The sequence below is a fragment of the Erigeron canadensis genome, chromosome 8 (genome assembly GCF_010389155.1).
Source record: "Erigeron canadensis isolate Cc75 chromosome 8, C_canadensis_v1, whole genome shotgun sequence".
Lineage (NCBI taxonomy): Eukaryota > Viridiplantae > Streptophyta > Magnoliopsida > Asterales > Asteraceae > Erigeron > Erigeron canadensis.
The window spans coordinates 28,778,959-28,799,673 of NC_057768.1; the positions used below are offsets into that span (position 1 = coordinate 28,778,959).

The window sequence follows — 20,715 nt, forward strand, 5'->3', positions numbered from 1 at the left end:
CGGTGGGGTATCTCACCACCCCTTCCCACTTTTTCTCTTCCTCCCCACCTCTCCCCACTTTTTCTCTTCTTCCCCTAATTGCACGAAATGTTTCCCCACCCCTTTTCACCTTATTCTATTTTATTTATTTTTCTATTTATATTTATTCTAAATAATAACTAAAACTAATTTAAAATAATAATAATATATAATGTAAAGAAAAAAAAAATAACAAGACTTTGAACCAATATTATACATAATTTAAACTTTAGAGTATAAATTGTAAAATTGAATTTACTTAATACAGTATTATATATAGATAGATATGTGTCCTTGTGTGTATATATATATATAGCAACCTAGTTAAAAAAGAAAAACATAGCCAACAGTCATAAAAACAGTCACAACATCGGCAGCAAAACCGGTGCCACGCTCCCCCGTTCGCTCCTCACCCTACCAGTACCGGTATCACGGGCCGGTGTTCCATTAGGTACCAGTCCGGTACCTTTTTTTTTTAAACGACAAAATGATATATATTAAACGTTAAAATCCAGACTATACACAAAACCTTAGGTTAGACTCCCGTAACTATAACTCCAAAGACTACTCCAAAAACAAAAGGAGTCCATTAAGTGCGAATAGAGGGGGAAACGATCCATTCATCCCATTTCAAGTGATCCAACTTATCCCGATTATGAATCCAAAGGTAAGCAAACGAAACAATATTGTTGAAGATGTCCCTACTTTTCACTTGAACTTTATTGTGAACATTATTATTCCTTGCTTTCCACAAATACCACCATCAAATAAAAATAGCCGCTAATTTTTTGCGTTTTTTATTAGAGACCTGCAGGTTGTCACACCAGTCAAGAGTTCTTTATGGATTTTCATAAGGAACGTCAAAACGAGTCCACCCGCAGCATTGATTAAAGATATGATCGGTTGTTTCCACCCCGTTTTGTCATTGAACACATCGAAAAGAATTCACGTCGATACCTCTTGTGAAAAGATTAATAGTAGTCGGGATACCATCTCGTCTAAGTCTCCAAAGAAACAAAACTAACCACCTTTTATATATACATTACGGAGTAAGTATTTTAATTTTTGTAAATCTATACAATCTAATAAAACTAACCACATTTTTTCCCCTTAAACTTTCTACCTTTGAAAACCAAAAATACCCTTTTTCCTTTATTCAATAATTTAAACATCTCTATCTAATATAACTATATTATTCTTCATAAAATAATTTACAGTATATATCGCTCAACACGTAAAATAACTACAATACCACTTTTAACATCAATTACCTTTACATTCGCCACCATCGCCATTCCCATCACCGTCCCCACTGCCGCCTCCACCACCGTCACCACCACCACCACCTCTGTCATCACTACTTTCATCGTCGCTGCATTGCGTATGCATAAGTATAGTGCTAAGTAAAAACAAAAAGGTATTTTTGTTCGACATATGGAAAAGTTTTTTTTCCCCTCTTATTTCATTTCGAAGTATTATATACGCAATACCTTATTTTCTTAACGCGATCTTCCCCTTCCATTTATAGTGTACATGTAGTCAAAACAATTGCAGTTCCATGGACATAAGAAAACAACGTGAGCATACGTTATACGCATGTAATCGGCATGTAATAAATATATGAAAAATAATTAATCAATCTAATTTATATGACTACAAATATCACGTGGATTCTACTGATTTTTTTCCCTAAACTTGTCTTTTAATTTTTTCACATGTTATAATCTTATGATTAGGTTCATGTTTAAGCACATGAGTTAAGTTGATTTATCATTATCTTAAATATATTATTGTGTTTTTAATAGATTGGAAGAGTCTGAAAAAAGAATTAGAAAAATTTATACAATCACACCATTTGCAAATGGGGAGTGATATTCGTACCACAGAATTTGATAAATTTACCACTTTTGTGCATTGCATTGTTGTACAGTGTGTTATGAAACATGTACAGTGTGGTAAGTATATCAAATATTGTGGTACGATTATCACTTCCCTTTGCAAATACTTTAAGATGACATCATTAGATAAAAAGACCTGACAAAATACTTGAGTTAAAAAGTATAAGACAAACACAAGTTTGATAGTTTTTAATCACATAAACCGACCATCACACAAATCCTGAAATCCACTAGTGGTCGACGATACTGGCCGTACTAATCCTGCCATCCAACTATCTTTATTGAAATATTATAAGATGACACGATTTTTAAAAACTTTTTAAAACGATGTTTTAGTTGGTTAGTGCTTTGAACCCTAACAGTGGCATCTAAGCGAGTAGTATGCTAAAGGTTGGAATCCGAAGACACCCCTGGAGACCAATGGATCGATAACACGACCCTCACGCATCCGAAGAGGTAAATGTCTGAAACCATAAAAAATTAAGATTCAATCCCTGGTCTCCAAGCCAACATTCTCTCCCCCAGATAGGACTGTAAACGAACCAAACGAACACGAACGAGACCTTGTTCATGTTCGTTCGTTCGCTTAACTTAACGAACGGTTCACAAACAGATTAACGAACGAAAAGACTTGTTCATGTTCGTTCGTTTGTGTTTATGAACGGCTGTTCACGAACACAAACGAAAGAACACTAATACGAACACAAACGAACGAAATATTTATAATTTAGGTATTTTTATTTAAACTTTTTGTTAAATAGTTAGGTATTAATAATATATATCACATGAAGCAAATATTTATATTTGTAAATGAACATAACGAACAAATGTTCACGAACATAAACAAACTATTGTTCACGAACGATGGTTCATGAACATAAACGAACGAACGTTCACGAACACATTATCGACTGTTCACGAACGAGAGCTTTGTTCATGTTCGTTCATTTAAGTAAACGACCGAACATGAACGAACTTACCGCTAAACGGTTCATGAACTATTTAGTTCGTTTACAACCCTACCCCAGATGCCCCAAAGAGGGCCACCTGTATCGTACAAATACGATTTTATTTTATCATGTATGAATTGCTTGATTGTATGATTAACTATTTAAATTGGAACCTTGTAAACTCACTTCCTTGAACAAATTTATGTTAACTTCAATTTAATATTCTATAGTTTAGATCAAAATATGGATTGATTAAGTTCCACATTTTTGTAGGTGTAGATGACTTGGATGAAGGTGCATCCTTAATGTGGGATTTTTTTTGACAAAATATAAGTATGTGATATTCTTTGAGTCGACAATTCTGTATGACCTTTACCGTATATTTAGCTCCAAGTGATTTTTAACGCGTTTTATTAGCCAAATGATAATCTTTTTGGGGGAAAAAACGGCATTAGAAATATTTTTCTTTGTATTAGATCGAATACAACAAACGCAACATTTAATCTATTGGGGCCCTTTTCTTAAATATAAGTATGTATAAACTTAAATGTTTATGATAACCTTGTCGGGCTATTACTACCTTGCAGAATTTAACAAACACTAACTTGCGGGAAATAATCTAGTAACTCAACATTACTAAAATTTTGAGATAAATAAAAAATTAAATATGGTACTAAAACCAAATATGGTAATAAAATTGAAATATCCCTTTCTTTAGTTATACAGAGATAAATAAAAAATCAAATATGGTAATAAAACCAAATGGGAACTAAATTATATGATATCAATTCATACAATATATTATATCTTCTTGCTAAAATTATGATTACCGACTATCAATCACACAAAACTAGTGATAAATGAAGCCAAATACGTACCGTCATCCCATCAATCGACTGTTTTTAGTGAATAATAAATGAGCTACAACCACTAAACACACATCGTGCAACTCCTATTTTTAGTTATATGTAAATGTAGAATTGTAGATGTAGATAAAACCCCACGATTCACCGTCACTTTTACACCATTTATAATTTGAAAATGATCCACTGGAATTGTCACTAGTTACGGACATCGTTTGTTGCGTAGTCAAATGAATCATCTCTTAGATTATTGTCTAGATACATTAAAGACCTCATTGAAATAAATTTGTGATATACTATACTACTCTCTAACATAAAGGTACGAGTGACAGATCGAGTGAGTGGTTGATCGAGTAAGTCTCCTTTTCTTTTCTATTGAAATAATAAAATATACAAGTGCAATCAATCATATGAGTGGTAATCATATGAGTGGTTCTTTGCAAGCATAGAATTTTGAAGGAGTCAAACCCTCCAAAAGTATTTATTTTTAATACTAATTTACTTATATATTTTTTAAAAATAATTTTCATGATACATATTAGCCGCTTTAACAAAACTAAATTTTATGTGTCATTTAGTTTCGCCTCTCCATAATAAGTGTTCAAGTTCTGTCATTGGTTCTTTGTAAGAAAATTCGTAAATTCAAATCAATCGTGTATGATAGTTTCTCATTTGTATCATTAGCCTACTAGCACAATGTCTACGTAAAATACTGAAGTTAAGTCATAAAATATCACTTATATGGTTGAGGAAAACATAAAACTTATATTGGTTGAACATAAATATATGATAGGAAGATGGTTAATATCTTTGAATCTTAAGATAGATATCTGTTCATAACTTAAGATTTTTGCCTTACAATTTAGATTAAAAATATAATATATTTTTTTAATTAAATATAAATATAAAATTATGAAAGATAAATTTTAAATTATTTTTTGATTTTATATTAGTAATTTATAATAATTTTTTTATCTTTCATAGTTTGATTTTGATACTCTCATAATCAAAACAATAATTTTCTTACACTAAGAAACCTGGGCTAAATTATAATTGGGCTAGCAACTAGAAGCACGGACTTTTAACCAAGAAGTTTATTGGGCCTGTTTAACAAAAGTAGATATAGTCATATAGAAACACGGACTTTACTCTGTTTTTTTTTTGGGTTTCTTAAGGTATTTGGGTTTGTAAGTTTGTAACAGTAACTTTTTAAAAATATAAGAGAACATTAAAAGTTCGAACCACAACTTTTTATTATTAACTAATTCGTTTAACACCAAGTATAGATAAGTTATAGGACTGAGTTCTTTTGTTAAACATTACATTTAATTTAAGGGAAGTGATATCCGTACCATCTCTTTTGATTAATTTATCATACTGTATAGTTTTTAAAACATACTGTACAAGCTTTTAATACATGATATTGGTAAATTAATTAAAAGAAATGGTACCATTATCATTTCCCTTAATTTAATACATAACTTAGATATTTCATATTTAAAAATATACATTTTGATACGAATAGTCCGTAACCGGCTGTCCCTTGTTTAAGGATGAAGGTCAACATTTGATATCCATTGATTTCTTAGACATGTTTATCATTTCTCACTTTTTTTTTTTGGCTCTACAGTCTACAATCAATATTACTTACATTTTCCATAAAATTAAAAAATGTTCATGTGATATTTTGAGCTAATATGAAACTTGGTTAGGATCCTAACTGTATGTCTGTATCTGTATGGTCCATCGCTTTTTAAAAGGGCTCACTACGCCCCTCCCATCATTGGTCTACCACTGTGAGCGCGCTCTAAGAAGTACGTATTCTGGGTGATCGAGTGCCTTTTATATGAGTGAATTAAACTTTATATATAGTCATATAATTAAATCATGAGAAAATAAGTAATAAAGGAAAATTTAAATCCATATATAAATAAAGCTAATAAAATTATTATTTGTATCTGGTATTCCATTCCATCATAGGTAGTAAATTTACAATATCAAAAGATCTTATAGAGGTATGTTCTTAGGGAAGTCTTGTGGGTGCTTTTGGATTGTTTCTCTAAGCAATGTTTCTTGCTCCAACAAATTTGAAGGCAAATCCTTATATACATCTGTAAACATGTCTCTAAGGGGTGGTTTTTCGCCCTTTTCAGCTTCATCGATCACTTGTTTAACCTTAACATATGTATGGTTATTGTGTTAGAAATTACTAAGCACGATAATTACTACTGTAATGTTATTTTCTGCTGTACTAATGATTTACCTGTTTTGTCACGTTAGTGTGAAGCTCGGATTCTTCTTTGTCGCTCCACCAACCTTTTCTCTCGACCCATTTCTTAAATCTTGTTATAGGAGAATGGAGTGTTCTCCAGTGTTCGATTTCATTAACAGACCGATATTTTGTGGAATCATCAGATGTAGAATGGTGGCTTACTCTATATGTCATAGCCTTGTGTTTCACCATATCATATAAAAGCAAACATTTGACTTTAGAAAAGCAAACATTACAAATCAAAAGTAAAAATCATCAACAAGTATTTATATCGATATATATGACTATATCTACCTCGATAAGTATTGGTCGTTGTTCACTGATAGCCATCTCACGAGCACTACGTACTGCATTATATATTGCAAGAGCATCGTTTCCATCTACCCTTGTACTAGAAATTCCATAGCCTTGGCCCCTAACAACAATTCCATCGCCTGCCCATGTGCAAGCCATTTTAAATCACAAAGTCTACATTTTGGACTTCAAATAAAATTTGTCTTAAAATAGTTTGTTTTCTAAATACAAATTGGATTAAAGTTGGGTACCTTACAATACAACCAGGCTAATGAACTTCAAAAGATTGGAATGGAAAATTACCTCGGAATTGATCAGTGACAGGAGTACTAATAGCCCATCCATTGTTGCGGCATATGAACACAACTGGAGCATCCATAACCGCAGCAAAATTCAAAGCAGCATGAAAATCCCCCTTGACAAGAATTACAAGGTCAATATACATATATCCAAGGAACATTTTAAGTAATGGGCCAGATTAAAGGATTACACTATATATGTACCTCACTTGCACTCCCATCTCCGAAATAGGCCACTACACAAGCATCCTTTTTATCCATTTTCAGTGAATAAGCGACACCAACTGCTTGCGGAAGTTGTGTGCTAGAAGAAAGAAGAATAAAGATTATTTTCATATAGTACAAATTAACCAAATGCCAATGAACTAATGACTTAAAACGACTGAATAAAACCATAACTATATAAGTAACATACGTTAATGGTGATGATATGGTCATGAAATTGAGGTCCTTTGACCCGTAATGAATTGGCATTTGCCTGCCTTTTCCATGGCCAACATTGTTCCCAAAACATTGATCTGCAAATTGTTGCAACGTAAAACCACGCCATAACAGGACTCCTGGCTCTCTATACTGCAATGTTTGATGACCAAGTGGGCAAATATGATTAACCCATAAAATATAAAATAGTAACACTAATAATTGACACATTTTGCAACTCCTAACCAGTTAATTGTATATTGTTGGTTTAGATAATCAAACCTGAGCCAATACTACATCATCGAAGCTAAGTGCTGCAGCCGATGCTAAGTTGATAGCTTCCTCACCAAATGAGGTCAAATAAAATGACAATCTACCCTGCCTTTGCGCCTCATAAAAGTACTTATCCATAGTACTAAGGGTAACCATGCCACTATACATTTTCAATGCAACTTCTTTACTCACCTAAAAGTGCATATATACCATTAACCAAGGATTAATATACATTTTACATGTACATTAATAGACTACTATAAAAGAATATGAATGTATGATCAAATAATTAATATATCAAAATCGGGCCTAATATAATAGAAAATTTGAGAGAAGAGGATTACATGTTCCATCTTGTTAGATAAGATTGTATGACCATCTTCATCAAGAACTCGATAACATTGCACCCTTTTTTCAGATGTTCCAGGAAGAAAGTTCATTTTGGATGTATATGTAATCTCGCCACCCGGAAAATCCATGCCCTGCCTCCAAAATGGAACATATTAATGATACGGTATTTTTCTAGTACTCCATATTGAATGTTAAGCAATAATAGTCGATGTACAAATTGTTCTCACAAAGATGGAGTGTCCAAACAATACAAAAGATTTATATGATGTTATTTTTGATGAAGAACTCACACATAATGACGTAAATTTTCATTATTTATCGAAAAATGAAGATATATAAATTTTATGCAGATACACCAAGATAGATTGATATATAAAACACTATGTGTAATTTTTTAGTTTTGATGGAATATTGTGTTCTTTTAACACTTAATCAATGATAATTCCTTATAAACTATGTTACTTTTATATTATCTAAACTATACCCTTGTCCTAACAAAATCACACACAATACACCAAAACACATCCTTGCTTCACTCTCTTCTCCATCTCCATCTCCATCATACACACACAAAACAACATCGGAATCGGAATCTCTATAAAATACCTTCACATTTAACTGGCTTTTTTTAATTTAATTTCCAGTAACAACGTACAGGTAAAATGCTAGCTTATAATTTATTAAAATGAAGCTCTCGAGCATTTTCATCTGTTTTTACTTTGAAATTAGAATCAAATTATTAAGTCTTATAATAATTTGATGCTACTTTCAAAGTAAAAGTAATTTATAAATTTAATTTAATAATTGTCATTTTTATATAAACTTTAAATGCATATTTTTATATTTAGGAATGTTTTAGTTCAAAAAATTCATCATAGCTTATGCCATAAGAACACAAGTTAGCAAAATCCTTTTGAAAAAACTATCAGAAATTTTAACTTATATATCACATGTGTTTTTAGTTTATTCACGTGAAAGAAGAAATTAAAAAGTTCATACGATAAGTTGACAAAATTTTGTTAAAAACATGCAAGATTACATATGAATTTATATGTTCACATGTATAATTCACATATGAGCATATCAAATTATATGTAATAGAAGATTTTTTAAATAATTTTTGATGTTTTGCATATACATTTTACATGTGAATAAACTTATAAAAAAAATGTGATGTCATACATAATTTAAAATTTTCCATGGTTCTTACAAAGTAAAGAGTTGCTTCACATTTTTAAATGCAAATTTGCTAAATATGTTATACATAAGTGCTAATAATTTAACAAATTATTATATACTTAAAAAGTTAAAAATATATAAAGTAAATTGCATACAAATGATTAATTTGTTGTATATATGATATCCTCGTGTTATTTATCTTTATCTTAATTAAAAAATCCTACATTTTAGTCCTAAAATACAGTAAAACTGAATATTTCTGTCGCTACATCTCCAACTTTTTATCGATTTTGACTGATATCCACATAATCACAACATATATGGCACATCTCATGTGTTTTGGTATATAAATGATTATATATTATTCTGTTGCGTGTTACAATTGAATTGAGTTTTCTTAGTCCTGTTACATCAGTAATGTCAATCAATAGTCATATGAAGAATTCACATTTTTTTTATGGCAAAAGAAAATATGAGGAATTTAATTATCCAGTTATTTCAGATGCGAATTGAATATAGGAATTTAATTATCCAATTTAAACTATGCACGAATGTTTATGTTATGTAATGAACTATTTAGATGTTTATTGTATGTAATGAACTTTCAAATTTCGGTTATTGAATGTACCCGAGTATATGTGGCAACTATCTAAGGTGCCACTTGTACGCTTTTGATTGGTCGAATACATCCAATAACCTAGATTTGAAAGTTCATTACATACAATAAACATCTATGTAGTTCATTACACAACATAAACATTTGTGCATAGTTCATTACATTCCTAGGTACTTATCCTTGAATATAATGTTTATGAGACAGACTAAACTACAAGATAAACAACCTATTAGACGTCGAGGAAAATAAAAGACATATTGTTCTGTCACGGGCTCACAGCAAATTATTTGGTTCTTGCCTTTCAAAAATTTTATGCGATACACAAAACGACCATTTATTAAAATTTTTAAGAGCAAATTTTCTAGTATTTTTTCCAAAGGATCTGTTAGTCATTTGATTTGGTAATATTAATAAATAAGAAAATAACAAATAGAAAAAATAAAATAATGGCTAGGGCAAAGAAAACTAGCTCAACTGACGGATGCATCCTTGATTTTTCCACAGGTCTTGGGTTTGACTCTTAAGAGTGACAAGTCTGTGGGTTTTTTCCCTGAATCACTTGTAACGGCTTATGGTTTACATCTCTAGTATAGAGTACGCGTAGGGCTTCACCATTATATGGCGAGGTGTTCCCTAATGTCGAATACCGACTAAACTGTTAAAAAAATAATAATAACAATAATGGATAGGATAATTATTTTGTTTAAAGAGGATATATATCCAAAATATGCACACACCAAAAATAATATTTCAGTTGTTCACACTTTTAGTTACCGTTAATAAATTATAAAACTTTGTCACATTTTTATGTGTGTAAAAACTATATTGAACTAAAAATATGTAAAATTTATCCACATTAAAAATTGTTAAGTTTTAAAAAATCACAATTTTAGGGGTAGATTTTCATATTTAATTTGTCACACCACTTTTGTTCAGACTAACCATAATAATTAGTGTGAACAAAAATAGTATGACAAATTAAATATGGAAGTTAATAATGCAGTAACATTGGTCTCGGCCTAGGACCCAATCCGTAATGTATTTTTATTACACTATCTTTTATATATAAGTAATCTTTTATTTTATAAGTTATATTTTTAATTGTTAGGATAATTACAAATTAATTTGTTTCCTATTTTAATAGTGCTAGAATAAGTATAAATATTAGGGTGAAAATGTTAATGATTAGTTGATTATTGAGTTATATGAAATTTGACTTTTTGTCAAGAAACCATGATGGTTTTCAGTTATTTGATCATCTAATGTTCTTGAGTCATTTGATTGCGTGCGAAACTGCATCAATTGGTAATCAGAGCTCAGGTTAATTCAAATGACTATGCATGATAAGAACCACTTTTTTACTCGTCGAATCGACAAAAGAGGCAGCGATGAAATTGTGTTCAATTCACAAGATCGCAATATCCGGGAAACTGACCCAAAAGATTTCATCCGGGATGAGGTCATTGGGAAAGAGGAGCATCCTGAAGATGGCGATGTTACAAGTTTCAAGAAACCGACTCAAAGGCTTTCATCCGAGATGAGAACTTCGGGAAGGAGGAGTATCTTGAGAATTGTAACACCCTCTATCAATCACCTCCGGTGTTTGATGAGTTTGAAGATGAAGAATGGTATTTTTGGACAACCGGTAGTCCATTCGTTAAAAAAGAAAAAATTCTCGACAACAAGCTAGAGATGGAAAACAATCCCAATGGGGATAAAACTTTATCTTTGAAGAATGATCGAGTTCGTAAGGTGGTGTTGTTAATCAGGGGAAGTATTATCTCATACCTTGAATTGTGGGATTTGACTTTGAGTTTTGAAAGAACATTTCGTGGCTCTCATTTACAATATTCAGATGCAATCTTGAATTTAAATATCATATTAAATAGAGATGTTATATTCTTGGAAGACAAGTATGCATAATTATGAAGATGGTTCTTTCATGAAAAACTTATTGTGTCGTTAAAATAATTTGGCTAGTCACATGGTCACTGCAAGTAGGAGTCAAGACCCAGATTTTATTTTCAACAAAGAAGAAGTGACGATTCAATTTTCCATTTGATCCAAGTGGTTTTGTTACAACGGCAAAACTTGAGGACGAGTTTTTTCCGAAGACGAAGAGAATAATGCAGTAGCATTGGTCTCGGCCTGGGACCCAACCCGCAATGTATTTTTATTACACTATCTTTTATATTTATAAGTAATCTTTTATTTTATAAGTTATATTTTTAATTGTTAGGATAATTACAAATTATATTGTTTCCTATTTCAATGGTGCTAGAATAAGTATAAATATTAGGGTGAAAATGTTTATGATCAGTTGATTATTGAGTTATATGAAAGTTGACTTTTTGTCAAGAAACCGCATGGTTTTCAGTTATTTGATCATCTAATGTTCTTGAGTCAATTGATTGCGTGCGAAACTACATCAGTTAATCACACCTAAAGTTGTGGATTTTAAAATTTCATTTTTTTTAGTGTAGATAAATTTTTACATATTTTTAGTTCAATATAGTCTTATACACATAAAAATGTAATAACCTTTATAAGTTGTTCCAGGTATCTAAAAATGTGGATAAGTTATTTGTAAAAATTTTTTTAAAACCAAAATCATGTTATATGCAAACAAAAGGTAAGAAAATGCATTTTAAAAGTGTTTTTTCATAAAGGGTTTTTATTTCATGAGTATAGAAAAGTGTTTTATTAAAATTGGTCTCTATTTAATAAGTTTAAAGAAGTGTTATTAATAAAAACCGGTCTTTATGAAAAGAAAGATCGGTGTCCATTTGTACTTAAAAGACCTGTTTTTTACTTTAAGCTCCTCTTTATACATAGAAATCACTTTTTTTTTAAACGGTCTCCTTAGTTTTTAAGAAACCAGTTTTATTTAAAAAAAATTAAAACAAGCTTCTATAAGGGCTTCTATTTGGATTGGGTGGAGTATAATATTATCCTCAACAGTGTGTCTCTGAAATGTGAAAAGAAACAAGTGTTGGAGATATATACGATGAGTAATAGCTTGATGAGTTTAAGATCATTGTTGACACGTCGCAAAATTCATATATCAAAAATTTCAAAAAAAGACAATATGTATCAAATCTACTTCCTATCACACTTTTTGTATCACTTTTTTCTGAATGTTTATCTATTTTTCCACGTATCAATACAAACTTTAGAGTTTAGACTTATCTTTAAAAATGTGATGTACTTAATTAGCTATATGTAATTATGTATTATTTTTCTCCATGTAGATTAAAAAGAAAAGGAAACAACAGATCGAACTTATTAACGAAATTTGAGAATATAAAAAAGTATACTGTTGATTATTACCATACAATATAAAAGAAAAATTATTAATGAAAGATATATATAGTATGAGTTTTTTTTAAGATGTATGAAATGGTTGTATATTTATTATAAAATTTAAATGATAAAATTCTAATATAAAAAGTATAACTTTTGTATACACATTAAGCTAATATTTGGCTTTTTCCAGAGAGTAAAGTAAATGATTTTTTTTTTTTTTAACATTAGTAAAGTAAATGAATAGGAACTCTGAATACGCATTGATTGTTAGCCATTTAAGGGTGTATATACTCCAGGTGAGAGGTAGGTCGATCTTTCACACCTACCTTCTATTAAACTCCGGTATAGGTGTCAAAAATAATGGCGATACTCAAAACTATTAATGCAAAAATGCCAAAACTGTTAGAACTAAAGTTTTTTTTTTTTTTAGTTGCCTAAACTTGTAAGTTCACTGGCCGGGGTAACCCATTAATTAACCAAACCAAAAAAAAAAAAGTTTTTTTGAACTTGTGACTATACGAGACACTTAATTAGTGGTAAGGAGTCATGTATTCAAAAGAGCCCGGGTTCGAATTACTCCATTCCATCATCTCAAAATGTATAGTGAAAATCAAGGAAATCGCGACAATATATAATTATGGTTAAGTACATGGGCCTCTTTCCGTTAATTTCCTATAACAATACATATATTATAAAGTAAAAAAATTATAAGTAAGTACATTTTGCCACTTTTGGTGAGTGGTGGATCCAAAACTATAAGTTCTTGCATGTTTGTAACGAGAAACGATCAAGTATATGTACACGAAATAAAGAGAAAGAAATTATATAAAGGTTTAATTAATTAGTTACCTGATTAATTTCGTTAGAAGTAGAATTATTATCATCATCGTCGGATGATAAGATCTTTTCCGTAGCTTCCATAGAGTGGTAATTATGAGCTCCCAAGAAGACGGGGTTATTGATTGAAAATAATGAATATCGGGATGTCCAAATAATATTTTTAGTATTAATAAAACCACTAGAACCTATAATAACGCTCTTTATAATATTAGAGGGAAATGAAGACATATAATAAGCATTTGGTTGATAAGAGCATAAAGTTAATTGGTTTTTGTTGTTTGTAATAATTGTCTTGAGAAAGCTGACACTTATACCTCGGCTGCTTGTTCTTCTCAACCATAGCGACATGTTTGAGGGAAGGGAGAGATTGGGGGGAAGAGAGGCAAAGAGAAATATGGCAATTTACTCTGGATTTACTAGTTATAGGCTTCTCAAAAGAAGAAAAACAAAAGAATGCTTTTGTATGTTCTTTGTAGTTAGGGGCGAAGGGAGTGATTACCATTTTTTCCTATCACTAACCAATAAAATTTTGCCACCTCATTTTACTCCATTATTTCCCCATTTTCTTCAAATCATTGGCGACACTTTCTCCTATCTTTCCTCCGTTTTCACCTCATCATTTTTGTTTCATTTATTTTTAATACTATTTCATTTCTTTTTAATTTATTATTAATACTATATAATTTTACAAACTATATAAAACAACAGCAATAATATTAAAAACATCACATTTTATTAAAAATATTAAAAACACATTACAACATACTAAAAAAAACGACTTGCATAAAAATAAACATTACGACATACTTAAAAATTACCCGTGGATTCGTCGGAAAAAGTAGGATAATTTAAATCCTCCGACGAAGAAGAATCGGATAACATGTTTTTTTTTTATAAAAGGGATGGAGTTTTGGTATATAATTTGAAAGAAAGAGGAGAGAAAATGGAGAAGAATGGTGTTTTGTTGTATAAAAATGGTGAAGTGGTGTTGGTTTTATAGATAAAAAAGTTAAATAAAATAATAATTTTTTTTTTTTAAAATTAATGGTCAAAAGACCCGTTGGTGGGGGTCCCACACGGTTTGAGCCAATCACACGTCTCTCTCTCTCCTTCTCCTTTTCTCTTTATTCTTTCCCTCCGTCGGGGTTCTTCCTCCATATTCTTCCTTTCTCTCTCCTGCGGTGAAACACCGGCGACGGTGTGCCCGCCTAACCCCGCAACCCCGCGACCTCTTCCCCGCTTCCACTCCCTTCCCTCTTAAAAGAATATAAAAGAATGCCACTGGATTAATACTCAATGGTAAAAAAGAAGTCCTTTTAACAAAAGTTTGATTTAAAGAGTTTTAGGTTCGATTCTTGAGACGATAATATGAACCTTATTAATTGTCTTATCTTCAGGTAAATTAATAAGGTTTTTTCTCTTACTAAGTATTGTGATATCCAATCTGTAAATGTTAAAAAAAAAATGATTTTAATTTAATTAGTACGTTTTTTTTTTGAACGTTTGTCTTTATGATTAGAGCATGTTCATCCCATGTATAGTCTCTATACCCACTGGACAGGATGTTATCGCGGTAGTTCACAACGAAAATCCCTGGATAGATCGCTAAACAGCACGACATCTACGACATGGTTAGTCATTCGGGGTAAAACCTATGTCTTCTTAGATTTAAACCCTAGTTGCTCAATAAGCAAACTTTTATTATAAGTCTGAGATGTCATTGACCATTTAATTATATATATTAATGGCTAGCATAGCCAAGAGAAAAAAAACATTTTAAGTTTTCATCCAGACCATTGAAAATATAACAAAAATCAATCTAAACCATTAAAATACAAAGTCAAAGTCAAAGTAGTACTGACCATGAGGGATGTTCGCATTACGTTTTCAATTAATTATGTTTATTGAAAAAGCATGCCTTCAAAATGAATTATGCTATTCGAGTAACATATTACAATTTTTTTCTTTGCAAATGTGGTAAATTCATACATAATAAATTTCAACAAAAATTGTACTTGTGTTCGGACTAAGTGTGACAGCAACAATAGTACTTTTCGAAACAGTTGTATCGTTCCTTCCTTTTTTTTTCTTTCTTTTTCTTATGATTATTTAACAGTTATAATAATAAGTTATCTTTTTTCATATCTTTCTATCCGGATTATTTTATGTAACAATCACTTCTTTCCTTTTTTTTTTTTTATTAATCTCAATTCTTTGAAAAAAAAAATTATAAGGGGTTAAATATTTGGTTTTTTTTAAAAAAAAAATTTATTTAAACCTTCTAATTATTAGTTTAAAAATTCTTCTAAAGTTAAGTGGATGAGAATATAAAAGATCCCATTCAATCATTCTAAATATGAAAAGAAAATTTATTAAACAAAAATGACTTGATAATCATTTCACTTTCTTTTTATTCTTAAAAACATTCAAAAACACAACTTGTTTTAAAATCACTTGATTTTTTTTCCTTTTTCACTTCAAAAAAACTCAAAAACACAATGTTAAAGGGGTAGAGATCCCCTCAAGTTGAAAATACCTTGAGGGTCAGGTTAGAGTAATCTTAACCTTTGATTTTAAATCAAAGGTCAAGATTATCCCAACTTGACTAGGTAACTTGAGGGAATCTCATCCCGTGTTAAAGTGTGTTTGGTCCACATACTGTGTTTAAATGAATGGAATCTGTAAAAGGAATTAGAACCTGACGATATGTTATATTATTTTTTATGAACTAGGAAAAAAAGGGAATTTATGCCCCTATTTTCATGAAATGGAGATTCCATCGAATAAAAGAGTATTTACATTCCCACATGTTGAAATTACTCTATGTTTTATCAACATCAATTTAACTTTTTTAAATATCATTATTTTATTAGGGGTTTGCTAAATATAGCCTTGGGACTGTGTTTAAGGTGCATAAATTGTTTGTACATTTACCATGAAAATCAGGTGACGGACTTTTAATATGGAAAATACAAGTTTTTTTATACACATTAAATACAGCTCTTAAAGCTGTATTTAGCATTTCCTATTTTATTATTAGAAGGATTTCTAAGATTTTTTTTTATTTTTTCAAACTATACTAGCTAATTAAGAGAGTAAGTGTGTTACGACAAATGTGAGATATTTATTTTATTCTGGAAACACCTATTGATACTTGGTAGTAGCAGTAGATAGTAGCAATAAAGATTGTGGACCCTTTTCCAAATCAAAAATGAAAGGAGCTTGCACAATATGACCTCAATCAGTTAAGGCTAATTCAAAAGGAAGCTCATTTCTTATAGGAAAAATTTACTATGCTAAAGGAATAAATTATTAAATGGCTTATATGCCTTTAATCTAACTTTTACTAGAACCTCTTTCATTTATAAACTTCGAATTTGGATTCGTATAGATATATTGCTTTTTCCAAAAACTGAATATTTCAACCCATTAATAACCCCTTTAATATTTACATTGTCGGCGGTATTATCACCGATTAAATAATTTTATTCTATATCATCACTGATTAAACAAATGTTCTTTTCTTTTATTCTAACCCTTTGAAGTAACGAGTCATGAAGATTTCATATCATGGTTTATTAATTCACGTTATTTTACATTTGTCTTAATGTAAAATGTTTACTTTTATTTTCTAATTTCTACAAATTTTGTTTATTAAGTGCTACTGTTTTATGAATGACTTTATATACACCTTGTTATATGTTATATATATACATATAGAGTTGAGTTAATACGAGAACTAAAAATTTGTCAAGAATTACGAAAACTAATCTTATCCATTTGATTAATAAGATAAAGGATTAAAATGCATTAATGTCATTTGTGTAATTATTGTAAATGAGAATTAATTTACAAATAAATGAAAATAAAAAAAGGGTATAATTAGGAATATAAATAAAAAAGAAACAGAAACGCACGAGTATAATGGATCTCATTTAAATTTGTTTAACTTTCTATATATATTTTAATTTAAACTGATACAATTTATCTTTTGCAAATATTTTGTTTGACCATTACAAAAAAAATGTACGAGACATATATCCAAAATTAAAAAACTCGTAATGGCATGTACATACAAAAGTTTAATCTAAATGTAATATCAATCTAAAGTTATCATACTTTACACCAACAAAAGTTCGACATTTCGAAGTTGTAACCCAAATAAATATGATCCTATAGTAGTTAATAAATATAGAATAAATTTAATAAATGAAAAAAATCTTGATAATTATCAAAGTAAATGTGAACCGCATGAGAGAATTACGGGTTTCTCTATTTAAATTGAGAATTAATTAAATTGTATTTATAAAATTACAATATTATCCCTATACATGTTAATGAAATATTAGTTCTCTTGGTTTTCGACATTTTTTTGTCCTCGTTTTATTTTTTTAATATATATATATATATATAATTGTTGATGTTATTTTATATACATTTTATTTGTTAGAATGAATAAAACACAAAATTTATATGTTTTTTATTTTATTGATAATACATGGCTATATGCATTTGATTCGAAAAATGTTAAGATATTATTGTAAATTATTTTCTAAGATGTCAAGATGTTATTGTAAATTCTTTAAGATGATTTTGTTTGTTATTCGAAAGAGATGAGTTTATGAGAGTCACCAAATTTACATTGTTATTGTGTTATTCATTTTCAATTATTTGATTCTTACGCATGAAAATATGAAACTCTTGCAATTAGGGATGTGCATGGTCCAGTTTGGACGGTTTTATCTAAAAATCTCAACCAAACCAATACATACGGTTTAATGATTTTTCAAACAATCCGTCCAAATTGTTATGTCGAACCAAACCAACCAAAACCAATTAATCCGGTTTGGTTTGGACGGTTAAGTGGTCTTTTATTTTTTGAAATTAAATGTACAAAAGCATAAAATAATACGTAGCATCTAAGATTCGATATCATGACATAACAAAATATTCATAAGTCTTATAAGACAAACAAACATAACAATTTAGGATTCGATATATATCATGTCTACAACTTTGACAAATAATAAGTATATACAATTTACATTATTAACTATTAATATAGATATAAACTTACATTTATTAAAAGTAAATGGTCTGGTTTGGTTTTACCGGATTGTATAATATCTAAAACCAAAACCAAACCATACAAATGGTTTACGGAAAAAACAAACCGACAGTTTAAAATTTTGATTTAAAACCAACCAATCCGTCCAGATACCCCAGTTTAAATAGTTTAGCCGGTTTGGACCAAACCATGCACATCCTTACTTGCAATCATCTAAAAGGTGAACTATTGTACGTGTTATGCATATAAAAAAAAAATAAATGGATACTAATATATGTAGTCCTTTTCAAAAGCATTGAAGCTTTTTCGAGAGTAAAGTCAAAGGGTAAAATATTTTAGGGATATTGTAGCCATTTGATAATTTATGTCTTAAGCAAAAAAAATTTTTTTGAGCAAATCAGCTCCCAATTCATAATATATGTTCATGATAACAATGTCAATTTGTTGTTGAATATTTTCGACATAAAGGAATGTTTAATGTACGTTTAAATCTTAGCCCCTACCCGTTTTGTGGTTAACGTAAATTACGTCTCTAATATTGCATTGTCGATTAAGGTTGGCATAACATGTCATATGAAACCTGTTAAGACACGGACCTGTTATGGTCAAACACGAACATGACCTGTTAACTAATCGTGTCATTTTTTTCAAACACGAACACGACACGAAAATTAAAAGGTGCACATGTTAAGACGTGTTAAGAAATCTGTTAACAAGTATATTATAGAATTCTTGACTAATATTGGGAAAAAAAAACCTTAAGGATACAAAAACTCTTACAAATCTCAACTACTTTATAGCGACAATAATCCTTATATTACAAAAGTTCATAAACATCTTACCTTATAAAAATCATATATCAAATCATAATATCAATTCTTGGTATTTTATATATATGTATAATCTTAACATGTCTTAACAGGTCCGGATCTGTTAAGACACGAATCTTAACAAGTCTTAACAGGTCCGGACTTGTTAAGACACGAAACCTGTTAAGGTCAAACATGACACCTGTTAAGAACAGGTCATGTCGTGTCGTGTTAACAAGTTCTGTGTCAAAATTGCCAGCCTTAGTTAAGATATCTGTTAATACACTATACAAACTTAAGCTATTATTAAACGACACATGACACATTATTTAAATGACATATTTTTTTAATACATAATTTCTTAAATTCCATATATAATCAATTATTATTTAACTATCTTATATATTTACAATAAATATCTACATCAATTTTATTTAATATTGCTTTTATATTTCCAGATAGTATTACTTTTTTATATCTCACATAGTATTAGAAATCAATATGTAAAAAACATATTATGTATAAATGTTAAATTTAATGTACTACTTAAAAGAAATATACATGTTATTTCCACCTATATATTATTGCGGGTTTTTGTTATCTCTTTTAAAAGGAAAAATTTAACCAAATTATCTTGGATATGGCTGTATTAAAATTTTGTCAAAAATGACAATTAAAAGACAAAAAAAAAATAAAAAATAACTAAAACCTCTCATGAAAATAAAAAGACTAAACCAATATTAAACTCTAAACCATTTATGAAAACCCTAATCCTTTTTTTTCCGTTCTCTTTCTATCTCTTTGCAGCCACGCACCATCGGAGCACCATCACCTCACGACGGTCTAGAAAGAAAGAGAGACGTCCATGCTTCAACACAGGTCATTACAAATCTGACCATGTTCGATTATTATGTCAAAAACCTTAAGAAACGTTTTCTTACGTGTTTTTCTTTCTTCCAGTCGCAAACCACCACGAGCAACCGTTTTAGGTCCAAGAAACCTCCAAATAGGTTTTTTAAACTGCCCTAAAGGCTTACTTAATGAATAATATATAAAGGTTGTGTTTTTGTAACTATAATAGGGTGGTGGTTCTTAGTTTCTGGTCGGTCGGTCGGTTAGTGGTGGTGGTCGGAGTTGTAGGGGGAGAAGGAATCCAATGATTTTTTTAATCCAATGTTTCTATTACAAATAGTCCATGTGGTTACGAAATTGACGATTATACCCTCACGTAGTATGCACGTGAATGGTTTAACGGGGCA

At 30.0% G+C, this 20,715-nt stretch overlaps 1 protein-coding gene across 1 annotated transcript; it reads right to left on the bottom strand.

Moving 5' to 3' along the window:
* Positions 1 to 5,625: 5,625 nt before the first annotated feature.
* LOC122579711 (2-oxoisovalerate dehydrogenase subunit alpha 1, mitochondrial-like) lies at positions 5,626 to 13,951 on the bottom strand. Its single transcript, XM_043751932.1, has 9 exons — positions 13,589 to 13,951; positions 7,632 to 7,769; positions 7,297 to 7,479; positions 7,010 to 7,167; positions 6,799 to 6,898; positions 6,599 to 6,710; positions 6,296 to 6,435; positions 5,993 to 6,178; positions 5,626 to 5,904 (listed from the first exon to the last, which is right to left on the bottom strand). The coding sequence occupies exons 1-9, from the start codon at positions 13,925 to 13,927 to the stop codon at positions 5,737 to 5,739; spliced, it is 1,524 nt and encodes a 507-aa protein (XP_043607867.1). The 5' UTR covers positions 13,928 to 13,951; the 3' UTR covers positions 5,626 to 5,736.
* Positions 13,952 to 20,715: the final 6,764 nt, after the last annotated feature.